This window comes from Colias eurytheme, chromosome 18 (genome assembly GCF_061535395.1).
Source record: "Colias eurytheme isolate Ceu_HAF_F1 chromosome 18, ilColEury1 Martin Lab GWU primary, whole genome shotgun sequence".
NCBI lineage: Eukaryota > Metazoa > Arthropoda > Insecta > Lepidoptera > Pieridae > Colias > Colias eurytheme.
The window spans coordinates 4,852,367-4,869,280 of NC_142997.1; the positions used below are offsets into that span (position 1 = coordinate 4,852,367).

A 16,914-nucleotide genomic window follows, 5' to 3' on the forward strand; every position below is an offset into this window, starting at 1 on the left:
TTTTTTAATAATGTGATAACTCTGATTATTAATTAGTTATTTGATTTTTGAAAAAAAAAAATGCCGATTTTAGTCAAAATTTATATTTTTCTAACAAGATCCTTATCATCCAAATTTCCACCTTGGTGAGAAAAATTGACATTTCTAATGAAAATGAACAAAAAATTAAATGATTTTATTAAATACTGTAAAATAGTCTATAATATTCTTCCATTTACTGTATCACAAAATTCTTCATAGATTTTTAGATATTCGTACTACACCAATTACATCACCCTGTATTTATAAACAATTGCAAAATATGACACATACATAGGCCGGGAGATACTGACACAAAATTTCGAGTCATTTGTAACAGAATGGCGGTTCTACAGAGGTCTTATTATGCAATGACTAAAAGAAAAATGATGGTCAGAACTCAGAACGCTGGTACCGGCGGACTAGTCGCGTGGGCGTTAGTCGAACTCGTCGGATAAATAGCGCGCGGTATGGCGACCATTTGGAATCGTCCGAAAAGTATGGCATGGCGATTTTAGTAAATGGCTGCACGACGATGGTTACCTGTGCAAAAGTGAGCCCGGTACAAATGGTTGAATTGTTTTTTTTAAATCAACGCATTCACGTCGGTATGGCGGACTGTAAGTCACATCGTAACTGTATGGCATGACACTACCGCCTACATCTTTTTTAAGGGCTATCGGTAAATTCTAAAATTTTTGTGTTACAAATCGTTGGACTTTCGCTATTTATCCGACGAGTGTGACTAACGCCCACGCGACTAGTCCGCCGGTACCAGCGTTCTGACCATCATTTTTCTTTTTGTCATTGCGTACTAAGACCCCTCTAGACCGCCATCCTGTTACAAATGGCCCGAAATTTTGTGTCAGTATCTCCCGGCCTAACATGTGCAATGTGTAAATGTGTTGACGTTCCAGCTCTTCTTAATATACCTATACACGCCGAACCAAGACATGTCAACCGCACGCACGCCACGTATTCATCCTGTGTTCTCATTACAGCTAGAAAAAAGAATAGGCTTCATGAGTTGGCACGTATTTATGGTACCCAATTATTACATTGGCATTCATCCAATGCAATTTCGGAACTAAACACGACGTATTCGGTCGAAAATTCGAGTTCTTTTTCAAGCTAACCTTTATTCGCCTTTGAAGCGGCGAAACTCGATAAACTACAAATCGGCTGAACGTAACGATATAATAAATTATCGACGTAGCTCAAGTAACATAACAGTAAAACAGACTTGTAATCTTAATGACCGCATTTGGGAACATATAACAACTATTTTTATTGCTGAAATTGCGCGTACAAAGTAATTATATTTCGAGGTGCGATTAAATTTTATTGTAATTGACCTAGACTTTTATTATTTTGCTTTGTTAGATATTTTCGTTTTAATAGTCATTTTATTTATGTCCTTGGGAATTTATAAATATTGTTTTTTATAAATTTATTGCCTTTGTGCTATAGTATAATTAGTATATGTATGTTTATGTATTCTATTTATATAATATGTATGTATATGTTTATTATATATCATATGTATGTATAGTTATGTGTATTTTATTTATTTTTATTATTATGTTTGCATTTATGTATATAGTAGGTATATTTGATACTTAAATAATTTTATTTATTTATTAGGTATAATTATTATCATTATTTTTTTTTCTCTTCTTTTTGCACTATCCCATTAAGATCATACATTTCCTTTCCCATCAGGTTGCCTGGTAGAGATTGCTGCTTAGCAATAAGGCCGCCTCTTGTACAAACTATGCCTTCCTTTTGTATTTTAATGTTATTTTTGTCTTAATTTTGTTTGTGCAATAAAATGTTATAAATAAATTTATTTAATAATTTATACACATTATAGATGGATACGTAATGGTAAAAATTTTTCATTATCATGAATATATATTTTTATGACTCTACGTAAATAAAATTTGCCAAAATCGAAGCAATGCCAAAAATAGTAGCGACGCAATTAGACCAATCTAATACCTCCAAAGTTATATCTGAATTACGAATAAAATCATGCAACCGATTCACTGTTTTCACAGTTATTTATTCATGGCGTAACGTATAATGTAAAACTTTAATCAACGTTCGCAGTCGTCCTTCATAATTGAGCGAGTTACCAATAAACCGATAGCTCACGTGGCCGTGATGGTCATTGATATATAATTAGATGATTTATTTTCAATGCGAACGCCAATTTGTAGAGAATTAGTCTGAATGCACATTTGCATGTATTTATATTGCATATATTCATTTTTCTACTCTTTTTATCCTGTTTGTTTAATGGTTTGTTAGTTGATCAAAGATGACAATAATGTATTATTATGTGTAGTATCTGTTCATACATCAAATTTCACAACCTTATGTATTGTATTTACATCTAAGGTAACTCTACAGTTAAGATACCAGTCTGATCTCTAAAATAAGACGTGCTTCTATTATGATGATGCAGACCTACCTCAATAAGTCGTAAGCCCAAAATCGTAAGGTCAAAATATGCAAGAACTAAAAATGCTCACTACAATATACCAAACATGCCTTATTGAATTGGAATGGTACACTTACTAAAATAGCTTTTATTAAAAACAATGCTCTCAAAATTATTAAACCAATTGAGGTTTTGTCGCAGACAAATTATATACTCGTACTTGTTTCGTTTCTTGTACAATTAACTAATTTAGACGAATAGAGGTCTATCCGAATCCAATTATAGTGACATGTAAGGCCTAGACTATTCAGAATTGGTCTGGGCATAGACACTTGAATGCGTCTGGTAAGCCACGGACGAAATACATTTACTTCAAAAATAGTTTCATGTTATTTCGAAACTTATGTTAGTGGACATAATGCACCATTTTCTTTAAGACTGATTGTAATAATTTTTGTATAGGACTTTTAATAATTGTAAACAAAAATCATTGCAACGATTACTGCTGAAACTTTAAAGTATACAAGGTACGTATTAATAGCTCACAATATGCACCGTTATTTCTATAATTATTTCAACCAAACTTTATTAAAACTTAATTAAGGAAATAATTTACCCAAATTAAAAAGTAATGTGGAAAATGCAGCACCTGTTTTACCAAAACTTTTCATTGTGTTATTACAATGTTATTTCAATGTTTTTGTTTGTATTGATGTTCATTCGTTATTAATTAATATATTATGTATTTATGATACCTATTTCAACATATAATAGGTATATTATTTAATGATGAACAAAGCATAGTAATATGATACTAAAACACAAAAGTAATCGAGGGATTATTTTCAGTAAATATTAGTAATTTGAAATGAACCTGAGTATTGGAAACATTGATTTTAATATTTCTCTTATTACTGTAATAATTCTGAATGAAATATTATTTCAGCTGTCGAAGGCTCTCAAAGTAGCGGATCTTAAATACATTATATATAGCGAAGGAGCGCCGTGAATTTCTTTCCCTTTTTCTAACACTAAAGCGCTCGAATGGCACTTCAAAGGATCCATAATCTTGAATTATCGGAGGACCGTAAAATCAGGTATTGTGCCGTTAATACACGACTTGTCAAAAGGTCCCCGTTTTTAATTCTGTCCCTTCTTGCAACCTGTCCAATTTTGCTAAGAGAAAATGGATGTAGGTGACCACAGCGGAAATCCGAGCCAGTACGTAGGAGCGTAATGTCAGGCGCGGGTTAACTAATTGGGTGGGGCGGGTCGGATGTGCGAACAAGGCAAATGAAGATTTATCATCTCCCCGGTCCTTGGACACCGGCCACCGGTCACCGCTCGCCGCTACCTACACATCACGATATATTTCTTATTGTTATAGTGCTACCTGAATAGTTTCAAGTGCTTCTATAGTTTTAGGGTATTGTGTAGGTAGGTATATATACATACTTACTTCTTCATACGGCTCCACCTTTTTGTGTATGTATGTTTGTATATAGGATGTACATTACTTTTGCACGCTCTGTTGCGTGAACGGCTTAATGGATTCAAGCACCAGAGGTGTTTTATATTCGTTTTCATTGTTATAATGACACTGCATAAAATCATAAATAAATGGTAGATATTTGAAGCCTAATTTTATTTTAATTTTAGAACATTAGTTCTATATGTATAAGCTTTTTATACAATTTAAAATAGACCTATATTTTATTTTAGTAATATTTAAGTTTTGTTAACTAGCACGTACATAGAAGTAAATAGTAGTAAATAGTAGTTTACTGCCATAAAGGTCAACCAAACTTACTAATTATTGTGCGTGGGTCTGTATCAGAGACTAGTACAAATAAATTGAACTATGAACTTTATTGACATTTTGGTCACATTGATATTTTGTGATGTTTTGTTTTAATGACACGTTTATTAATACTTTATTATGTATAAGATTATGTAGTTGGCCTGTAATATCCCTGAATACTTTTTGCCCCTAATAATAATGAATACGATATGTTATTATTTTATTAAATAGTCTTTTAGTGGAAGCGTAAGATCGATTATGCTGATAATTCGTAATAAAATTACAACAAAAGTAAATTATATTTTAAGTCCATACTTCGAATAGTTAATATCGAAGTTATCAATTCACATCCAAATACAAACACGCGTCAAAGGAATGCAACTCCACAAATTCACGATAGCACGTTCCATCGCTAATGATTTATACATGAAGTATCAGTTTAATTATATCGCAGACGCATCGATGCCAACAATTCGTGGGCTACAAATAGCAGCTGATTTTGTAGCAATTAACTTGAACGGGATTATTAGCCTGGCCAGATGATCAACTGCTGTAGGCGCTCGCTGCGAATTAACTCAATCACGAAACGCAGTTAAGTGAGGTAAAATATCACAAAAAGATTTATGGAGGCAACGCAACGCTTAATCGTATTATTTTAAAGGTTGTTTTATTAATGTTAAAATATTCTTTATTAACTGGACGCTGTAAATTTTAATTAATTGGTTTAAAGTTACTGACGTAGTGTACATATCGTCAATCAATGTGTCGTCAATTTTAATGTTTTATCGTATTTTTATTTATATAAAGGCACAATTACATTAATATAATATCAGAATCCATGCGATAAATTTAATCTCTCTTTGTTGATTATCATTCAATGATGTTAATTTTTCTCCAATAAACATTTCATTGTTAATGTTTCTTTCACAATTTCGTTATATCCTACTTCAGTCCATACTTAAATCATATTATAAAAATGGCACAAATAAACATAGTGTTATCTTGAAAATATTCTTGATATGACGTTCAAAAACCTCACCACGTTTCACTCATTTCTCAACGTAGACTACATGCGCTACGTCTGCTACAGAAACAACGGTCACTACAACCAGCCCTTGCTACGAGTGCTACGACTTTGACTACGACACATTTCACAAACATCTACAACTTTTTTCAATATTGTATGATTTACGAATAGACCGGGAGATACTGACACAAAATTTCGAGTCATTTGTAACAGGATGACGGTTCTACAGGGTTCTTAGTACGCAATGACAAAAAGAAAAACGATGGTGTGAACGCTGGTACCGGCGTCTTAGTCGCGTGGGCGTTAGTCAAACTCGTCGGAAAATAGCGAAAGTCAAACGATTTGTAACAGTATGGCACTTATTTTTCCTGTAAGTTTGAGGATCAACGAATATAAATACAAAATTTCAAAGATCTAGGTGTTGGAAATCTTCACTTATATAAATTAATACTAAATTAATTTTTCAAGTATGACAGCACTTTTTCCCCCTACTAGAAGTATGGCAAATATAATAATGGTCACATTTTATCAAATACTCTCCAAAAATCCAAATGCAATACTGGTACAAAAAGTTTGGCGAAATAAAAAATTTTTGCAGATTTTCGGCGGTATGGCGACCATTTGGAATCGTGCGAAAAGTATGGCATGGCGATTTTCGTAAATGGCTGCACGACGATGGTTACCTGTGCAAAAGTTAGCCTGATACAAATGGTTGAATAATTGTTTTATTTAAATCAACACATTCGCGTCGGTATGGCGGGCTGTAAGTCACACCGGAAAAGTATGGCATGACACTACCGCCTACTTGTTTTTTATGGGCTATCGGTAAATTCTAAAATTTTTGTGTTACAAATCGTTTGACTTTCACTATTTTTCCGACGAGTTCGACTAACGCCCACGCGACTAAGACGCCGGTACCAGCGTTCACAACATCGTTTTTCTTTTTGTCATTGCGTACTAAGAACCCTGTAGAACCGCCATCCTGTTACAAATGACTCGAAATTTTGTGTCAGTATCTCCCGGTCTATGCATGAACGCACAATACAAATATTATTTCTGTAAGATCCCAGATTTATTCAGTAACTGGTATCAAACCTACGCTTAATAAAATCACTGCGCCAACCAGGTCATCAAATAATCCTCATTACATTTAAAATGAGAGCGTATGAAAACGTCGAAATACTACTATTTAAAAGATCTGTTTTGGTCATTTTTAGCGAGCTAAATTATTTTATGCAAAACGATTAAATCTTTTCCATATAACATGAGTGGAATGGTTGCATAGATGAGTGAATAAACCCGCATATATAAGATTATTCTCCATCAAATTAAGCAGAGCTTTCCGAGCATATTATGAAAGTGGAACACATGATTTAGCCTCAAGAGCGGTGTAAAAAGTGTGGACCATTAAAATAATATATCTTAAAGCGTTTTAAGTGTGTCACCAGACTCGAACGTTTAGTAAGAAAATGACTGTGGAAGAGCATTTCACGGGCCACAAAATCTCCCGTGAAAACAATCGTAAAATGCTTTTATTACTCAAACATTCACCATTGATTCACGGCCCAAAACAATAAAAATACTGACTCAATCAACCCACCAAATTTTACGGGCGTTTGTAGGTGAGTGAATTTATTGTAGGAATTCCAATAAAATAATGTTTCATTTACACCTTGCCTTAGTACGGGACTTAAGGTGATGAATTAATTTTTCTAACATTTACGGCCCTTTTCAAACCTTCGTAATTTTTATATTATTAAAGTTGTCGTGATGAAAATTCTTGACAAGAAAGTTCAATAGTAACACAATACGTCTACCGTTTTAGAAACATAATTCCACGATATTTTCTCGATAGAAAAAAAATACAAAGTTCTCATTGTTATTTTTTTTTAATCTCTGGCATCTTCAAAATAACAAACGCAAAGTTACGACTTTTTGGATATTAACTATAAAATATACAACCTATACGTCTACCGTGTTAGAATTTTGAAATATGCGATGGTTTTGAAATAAACAAGAAATACTTGAAATTAGCGCGCGACCAGCCAATATAGCGAGAGCCGCCCTGTACCTTCCTACCCCGATCGCTGCACGAGTCATTCCCGCTACGGCCGTCACACGGGGAACTTGTGTCGCTCGCGCAATCGTAAAAAAGGGTGACAACACGATAAGACAAAATGAGACAAATGGGGACAATAAAGAAAATAAGAAGAAGAAACATAAAGGTTGGAGGAAAAAGAATGCTTACAATTGGAACAAATTAATGAAGTAAGTTGGTTTTATTTTAAATTTGATGATAATTGTATTATAGACGATGTTTGATATGTACCCCTGTTTTAAGTACATAACGAATGTGTAAGATTTTTTCATTTATAGCATAAATAATCTGTTCAGAAATCCGGAATCCAGAAGGAAAATAAACCCACTGATTGTTCACAATGTGAATCCACTCCTTCGTAAGTACCTTTATTCAGTCAAAAATGTATGTTATCAAAGCTCTACTGGTTTTATCGCATGATTCCATTTTTAGCAAAAAGCAACAAAGTGCAAAGAAATAAAAAATCATGGAGAACTTAGTGGAAGTATGGCGGACATAATATGGAACAGGAGCTCATTGGAGTAGTATTATATTTAAAAAAAAATACGAAATAATTTCAAGAATTACATTTCTTAGAAGGTGGTAGATAAGTATGTTGTATAAAGAATTTGATGTTGATATTTATTTCATTTATACTTACTACACCTGTGCGGGAAATTGCTTAGTAATAAAACAGGTTTATATTCATATTTACATAGTAATGTGAGTTTCATTTCGAAAAATTTTGTGTAAGTATATTAAATTGAGTTCCTGGGTGATCTGGAAACACAATTGGGCCCGGAAGATGGCGCTGCAGTCACTCCTCCTAATGACATGAACCGATTTGGATGAATATTTGTGTGCACATTTCATTTTTGTGGGTTGATTCGCTTTCACATTAGCTAATATTATGTATTTTTGTTGTTAGAAAGTAAACTTAATTTAATGTTTATAATACATTATTATTGGTATAAATAAGCCAGTGTTCGTCTCACATTGCTGTACCTGCCTACCTACCCTACCAGGGCCTAACTTTGTTCTGGCTATTTTATTTTGATTATTTGTAATGAATAATTACAATTATAATAGAGTGCAAAAAATAAATACATGCGTCAATATATTTTGTGTTTTTTTTAAACAATTTTTTTATTTAAAAAAATATCATTCCGACCGCGGCTTTGCCCGCGTGTAATTAGATTATATCGTGAATCCTGTCTTATCCCACAGAAGTGTTCAGTTCGGATAAAAAGTATCCTATGTGTAAATCCAGGCAATTAGCTATATTTTATCAAAATTGGTAATGTAGTCTTGACGTGATTAAGTAACAACTAACAAAAAAATATACAAATTAACATCCAAAGTTTCGCATCAGTTTTACTGTATTAGTGATATCTTCCACTCTTGACTTTGACTGAGAAGAATTAGGGTTTATAACTTCTTTCAGAAATATTACCTTTCATTTCTGGGCATGACGTAATATCTACGTCAGCATCAAATTCTATCTAAATCCATTCAGTAGTCCGCGTTATTGAGTACCATTTCATTTTTTCAGAGAAACAATATTTTTTGTTATTTTAAAAATTATTTATAACCTGTATTATTTTGTAATAAAGTAAACATTACGAAATAATAATAATTATTAATAATGTCTAAGTAGTTGTTAAAAAGAAGATTATTTGTTTATAAGCAAGAAAATAAAACCAATAAATCAACAATTAAATATATGTATAAGAATATTATAAGTTATAACTGTATGACGACTCCATACATGTTTGTCCCGAGTCGGCCAGCGGCAGCGCGGCGAGTTTGCAAGAATGACTTCGCGCACACCCGCGTTCGCGATAGCGAGCTATTAGACTCCGCCCGCCAAGCAGTAGATTTTTTTTTGTGTATCGTCTTAATGTTTTATAGCCACAGAGCGTCACAATAGAAACAATTTATGTTTCGCTCATATACTGACTTAATACATACGCGCTCTCATTGCTCAATGTGATTTTATAATGAGTTTTCCTTAATAAACATTCCTTAAGCTCAGATTACATCAAATTATGTTTGAGGAAACTTTTTAAATGAATAAGGAAAAGATGTTTCATGTACGAGTCACATGTGTTTGTATGTAAAAGCATAAACAATTAAAGTCGGTTGTTTATTATAATACGTATAATTAATTAAAACAATGTGTTCATATAAAACACTCGCGCAGATCTCATTTAATATTAGGCAGCTATCAACAAGCTCGCACAAACGGTTTGTTAAGGCATGGATAAATTTGAGGCTCATGAATCTCAACGTCGCACGCATGTAGGGACTGTCCTTTTCCACTGTTGTTCATTTTTCTTCCCTTTTACCCGGAGCAAACGGTAAAGAGAAACTTAATTGGAGGCTTTCCCGCCGACTCTCAGGCTCAATGAAAAATTATGAGGTAAACGAGCACACGCTCGGGAATTTCATGCTCTTTCTAGACGCTTCGCAAAAGAAATGTTTACGCGTCTTCATAAGCATTCTTAAATAAATGGGCACATGTTGGTAATGAACGTCGTCGTGTCTTTGATTGCTCAGATACATGATGCAGCAGCGTCTCAAGTAAATATTAACACAAATTTGTTTTACATTATAATATCGTTATTATATAAACAATCCTACAATGCAGGTATAAATTCTACAGATTATAGAGGGTATAAAACGTGTAGGTAACCATTTAAGTAGCTTTTAAAAGAGCTTTCATGCATTTCATTAACATTTAAAGTGGGCAATCTTGAATAATTCTAGAACAAGTAAACATTACACCTTCGTATTTAATAGAAAATGAGGTAGAAAGCGTTTCTAATTGGTTAACCAACTCGGCGGCGAATTACGTTAGCAGTTCATTGCGCTCCTGGGAGTCCCTGCGGCTACTCGTGAGCTCGTGTGTAGCTACAGATTATATCACCTGCGATATTGCAGCAAACCGCTCATTTGTCTATACTTATATGTGTATGCTTACTGCTAAAAAGATGAAAGGTAATTTTATGAAAATAAATGTGTATGTATTTCTTAAAAATAAATAAATGCATCCTCGTATTTATGTGTTTTCATTCCTGTTTTAAATGTCAGTAAAACATTTTTAGATGTGTTTGTAATTGCCTATAGGCGGTGAATTGACTTACCACCAGGCAATCCACTAGCTTATTTGCTCACTCTCATTCAAAAATACAAGTAAAAGAAAATGCCGAATGAACCTCATATTGGAGTAAAATAAAAAATCTGTGGAATAGCATTGAATCGAGATCTTAAATCATTATCATTATTTATGAGTACCATTGAAAAGATTGGTATGACCTTTATGATAAATGTGTTATGAGAAAAACGTACGTTCTCTCAATTATGCGATCCATACGAATGAATCAAACACCTTATAAAAAATTTCACAAAAAATTCGAATCAGACCAATCAGTGCTCCGAAAATATAATAGAGATAAGTTGAGCGAACTTGAAGTACTGCGTTCGTTACTAAAAACTTTCAGGTTAAAATTTGCCATTTACTAATTTAAAATGTTGGTATTTTAAAAATTTTCACATAAAAATCTAGAGTTAACAAGGACAGGTATCAAGGGACGGTTGTCTTACTGACGTTTTAATTAAATAGTTACTAAGGGAATTACAGACGAAACATTTCCAGTAATTACTTACCTAATTTTAAATTTATATTTTAACAAGGCTTGAATTTTATAAAAATTAACGAAAATCAAACAGTACAATGTTTTGTTAGTCATTGACATTTAAAATATAAATTATTGGCAGTTATTGGTCAAGATGCTATAGTAGTGTTTACATTTTATTCCCCCTTTTTAATCTTTCTTTCTTTCTAAATCAAACATTAACTATATTGATAAGCTTATTTAAAGATCGGCCTCATTAATGACGCATAAATTATGAAAGCGGCGAATCTATAAAAAAGGTTCTTTACCACAGAAGCGGCCATAGGAATGCACATGTTGCGAAAATTTCATGCGGTTTTATGGTTCATGTGCTTTTATGGTTCTAGGGGTAAGGGCGGATAAAATGACAGTTATCAGAGAAGCTTTGAAACCTAAATCAAATGTGCAGTATATTTAATTGTGTGTACACCACACCTAGTATAGTAAAAAAGTTACATCTACTTCAATTAAAATATCATATTACTATAATATGCTTAAAAATATTATCTCTCTCTCTCTCGCTTAAAAATATTACTTGTTAAAAGACTTGAAAAGAAACAACAACAAATAGCATTATATCTTTTTTTCCACTTATATTTAACATTTTATCACAATTTTCACAGTCAATACATACAATATTTATAAAAAGTATCTACTATATACAATTTATACACAACTCTCCGGGCCCGGTATCTCTTCAGCTATGAGGTGTTCTCTTCGACTTAACGTCGTGTTGAATGTTGCTTTACTTGACGTGCTTTTTGGTGATGATAGTGACTGTAAGAAAATTTATTATAATGTATTATATCTGGGTTGGTAATTTATATGAAATCAGGTTAAAATATTGGGACCTTGGTTAGAAACTTGAAGACTATTATAACCTTTTAAATTAAAAGCTTACTGCAATGCAACACCTTTGCCTTAATAAAAGTATTCCTATGCAATTCATTTTTATTTAACTACAACTATTGTGAATTATTTACTATTTTATATTGACATAAATTACTGTTGTATTTTTATTGTTAATATAAAGTAAGTATCATGATCTCATTATTTCGTTTATTGTTCATCTTTAATCATTTTGTATTATAAAACATTCAACAATAGTTATAACGAAAACTATAAAATGTTATTATATTATTACAAAAATTATTCCACGATTTCAAGAATTCACTTTAAATAACACATGAAATAGAAATAAACAGCGCGCAATTCACGTTATTTATTGCCTCTACAATGATACAATATCAACACCAAGGTCTTGGATAAAATAGCTTTATTAACCCAGCTTCCATTACAAAATTTACGTCAAAATAAACAACAATATGCAAATTCCAGTTTACTCTTCATTATATTATAGTACTTGTAATTAATTCAGAGTCGATACGGCAAATAATATTTCATTTAGTTGTGAATCAAATTCGTAAAGTTGATTGTTACCGCATTTATTCAATAAATAAGCGAAATTTCAACGCCAATTATAAATGTGGGTTTAACGATTGATTTATCTATTATCTGCCTGAAGTTGAGAAGCTTTGCTAATGTAATATGTTTGAATAAATCTCTCGTTATAATTGGAATACGAAATTGCGGGAAAATCGCTAATATTATATCAACAAAGTATCATAGAGCGTAGGATCTATCTCTTTATTTATAAAGAAATAGTATTTTCTTGGGTTTGCTGTTGTACAAGTATTATACAATTCGAATGAGGGCTTTAAAGCGAATTAAAACTCGATTTAGTTTTAATATTATAAATCCCGACGCTGGAACACTTTACCGCTCGCCAAATCCTTTGTAAGTCTTTAATATCTAAATTATGAAGGAATAACAAGTAACAACCAGTAACATTGTTTTAGTAAAGGTTTAAAACAATAGAAATGATAAAGTAACATACAACCTTATCTACTAACGGTATTAAGTACTTAATCTACTGTTACTTATACGGCATTTAATACAGAATTTGACACAATTCCTAAACATAACCGTATTGATATTTGGTTAACTTGTGAACTTTACAAATTATATATTAAATTTGCTATTATTACTAACATAGGTATAAAAATATTGTTATTAACAACAAATGGATTTTTGGATTGGACCAATGATGTTTCAAGGAATAAATGAATTCAATTTACAACTTTAGAACAAGTTACTTCTTTGAAAGTAGGTACTTTTAAAGCAAGTTCACACAAACATTAATCCTTAAAATGCATTTCCAAATACATACAAATACAAAACAATAAAGAAATAAAGTCAATAAATAATAACTTACAGTTCGTTGTTCTTGTTCGCTCGGCCACTCGTCACACTGGTGGAGAGCGCCATTTTTGACGGCCTCCATACTCGCGTGAGGGCTGCCGTCTAAAATGGTTTATTTTTTGAGGACCCTTCTGCCATTTAGTTGCGTTTTTTTATTTTATTATACGATGTTGTGTAGGTGATTGTGGTATGTATAGATTCGTCTATGTTGTTAAATAAAACTTTGGAACAGGTTGTTCAACGGATTGTTTTTATGAGACCAATGATGATTGAAAACAGTACCTCAGTAAAGGAAAATTTGAAGAATTCATTTATAAGTAGACTCTAGTAGTATAGTTAAAAATTATGTTATTTATTTACTTCATATAAAAAACTAAGCTTTCTTAGCTCTACATATTTATCAGAATTTGATCAGAATAATAGCTCTTTAATATAGGAATCATCTTTGACATTGAGTTGCATTGATAATTCTAAAAATTAAATAGTTTTTATAGTCGAGCCAATTTAATAGGCAACATTGGACGTCTATCAATTTTATTTTCGAAGAGAGGTAACCTGCATAAAAACATCGATTAAAGTGAATTAATCGATACGGACTTGAAACATTTGTCAATCGAACTTGAAAAACACTTATAAATTTATGATGATTTTTATTCCCAAAGTAATCAATGCATAGTATACTAGATGTCAGATTTCGATTTTTAGAGTAACATCTCTTGTATTTAAAAAGTAAAATGTTTATTGACACAAAATTGTAGCGAAGTCAGTACTTTAAATCAGAAATTGTTTATTATGTTTGGAATGGTTTATCAGTAAAATCAGATCTTAAAATTATTTGTATCGGTCATTATTATTATAATTAGGTAATCGTAATTGAAAAAAGTTAAGCACATTTGCTTAACTGTTGCAGTTCTAACAAAACGAAATATCATGTTATTCTATGTCGTCGTTACTAGGTTACGTTGTTGAATTTTGTTGAACTGTCAAATGTTGCCTATTAAAATGGCTCTACTATAGTATTAATATGGAGTGCTAGCCTATTGGACATTAAAATTGATGAATTTATGTTTTTAGAATGTTTTAAAACATTTTGTGATTCGATTATCAAAAACTGTCCCATTTAGATATAACAGAGTAAACATAGCTAACGCATTTATGAGAAGTGTAAACCGGGTTGATTGCAAAATATCGGCAGTTTTAAAACGATATAAATAATTTAAAAACATGCGACAATATTTCAATTGGATTAGGTTCGCAGCCATTTTTTGTATGATTCTATAATTGAAAAAAATGTGTGCGTGTACTAGTGTACACACGTAAGAAGTGAAACTTCTTTATAACCTTATTTTTCAAAAAATAATTTACCATATGCAACTTTACAGAAATACGTCAAATCACGCGTGGTAGGGATAAGAACAAGATGGCGCGTAACGGAAAAATGTCACGCGTAACGAAAAAATGTTACACTAAATTTTTTTCCAACCCCGATAAAGAAGTTTCACTTCAATTTTCATACTCACGATACATACACAGCATTTAATATTATAAAAATATATCGCGATTAAATTTGAAAATCTGTAAGTATTACAGTCAAAATTATTTTTGCTGAACATTTTCCATAAAAGATTTATAGGCTACCCAAAATTTATTCTGAATTTTACCCTTTTTTAGTTAGGTTATAAAATTTTTAGCAAGTGCATTTATCTACCAAGTCAAAAAAAGTTTTAATTCTATACAAAGTTAATTCGTATGTATACGGTAGGTTTACGAATTAACTTTGTATAGAATTATAACTTTCGATCAATATCGAATCTTATCTATCTTCATTGGTGACGTTAAAAAGAGCATTCTCCCCACAAATACGTTAGTTCTAAGTGCGCAGAAATAATTTCCACTACTGTAAAATATTTTATAATTCCCAACCAACTGTTCCGCTTGTCTACACAACAATTGACGAGGAAAATACGAAAGTTCTTTGTTCGTGTTTTAGTGCATTTTATTGTAACGTCTAACACCGTCTCATGGGTACTTTAGTTTTATGTCCAATGTTTCGCGTAAACTCCCAACGCGGAGGCGTAAACATTTTATATGCGTTTACGTACTTATTCACTTTACGTATTTCATAATGTTTGAATATGGGATCGTCGATATTTATACGAAATACGTATAAACAAAATGGCGGAGGACATACTCTAGGGCTTTAATATAGAGCATAGTATTTGGAAATCAGAAAAGAGAAAGTCACAGATAAATAAATACTAAGGATATTTCTTGAAATTATTACTGAGCTGAGTTAAACTAGAAAATGTGACTGTAATTTTTGAAGACTTTTATTGTGTCAAGACTAGTAATCATGTTGTAAAATAAAAATACGCTAACTCAATAATACTTCAATTTATTATCCATACCAAAAATAAGTTTTACCTGGGGGTGGGTTTAATATATCAGGTTGTGCATGTTTTGCCGGCTTCAGAGTGTATGCGACGATGTACTGACCGTCGCCTGAGTTCAGTTGTAGTTCGGGAGACTGTTGCTTGCTTGGTGGGCTGCTTCTGAGAATGGGTCCAAATAAAAAATGTATGCGTGTACTAGAGTACACACGTAATAAGTGAAACTTCTTTATGACCTTAAAAATGTCACGAGTATGGCGTAACGCAAAAATGTCACGCGTACGGCGTAACGCAAAAATGTCACGCGTACGGCGTAACGCAAAAATGTCACGCGTACGGCGTAACGCAAAAATGTTACACTAAATTATTGTCCAACCCCGATAAAGAAGTTTCACTTCAAAAATTATTTATCTATATTGGTCTATATTAAACTTTAATGTTATGTATGTATATTGGTTACTTAAATAGATGAATAAATGAAAAAAAATTGCTATCAAAGCCAAGTTGTGCAAGGTTTATATATTTTTTTACTGCAAGAATGATTTATGGCACATTAAAAATATAGATCACTATTGAGTTATTATAATTTATAACACAACTAAAACCAAACATACCTTAATAAAAATTTAACATTGGATGCAAAAAAGCTCAACAATTTTTACAAACCTGTAACTTTACAAATTCTATTAATAATCTAAACAAAAAAAAATAAAAGTATACCTTCTTTTCCTCAAGAAATAGCCGCCAAATGCAGCTGCGCTCGCGCACAGCACCGCCGTGAAAATGATCCCCCACAGCGCGCCGCGAGACATACCGCCCACCGTGGTTTGACCACCATCTGGATTTTATGTTTTTTTTTACCCTCGATACAATTTTAATTTGTTTTTGGGGGTAAAACTAACAATTGGTTCGAAAGGATAAGTTACAAACAATGAAGTGTTAAAAATAATAAGTGTTAAAGTAATAATAAAACATTTTTTGTGTGGCGTGATTATAATAGGTACATTATTTTTAATTCTGAAATTTCTTTATCGTTACGAAATAAAAAAAGTGTTTTTTGTTCTTATTCAAAAGACTGCTTATATTTTATTTGACTATGTTTGTATGACGTATATGTGTGTATATTGTCTACGTGTCTGACTGTGGCATTCAATCCAAAAGAGATTATAAATAATTTAAATTTCTACGGATAAATATATTTAAAAAAACGAAAATT

The 16,914-nt window shown here is 32.1% G+C and overlaps 1 protein-coding gene across 1 annotated transcript in view; it reads right to left on the reverse strand.

The window, feature by feature from the left end:
- Positions 1-11,638: 11,638 nt before the first annotated feature.
- The window catches only part of LOC149900604 (neural cell adhesion molecule 1-like), an 89,313-nt gene continuing 84,037 nt past the window's right edge, over positions 11,639-16,914 (reverse strand). Inside the window, exons 14-17 of the mRNA XM_090112606.1 lie at positions 16,419-16,536; positions 15,733-15,860; positions 13,322-13,410; positions 11,639-11,823 (exon numbers count right to left, since the gene is read on the reverse strand). Coding sequence (XP_089968732.1) covers positions 11,713-11,823; positions 13,322-13,410; positions 15,733-15,860; positions 16,419-16,536 — 446 coding nt within the window. The 3' untranslated portion in view covers positions 11,639-11,712. The remainder of the gene's footprint in view (positions 11,824-13,321; positions 13,411-15,732; positions 15,861-16,418; positions 16,537-16,914) is intronic.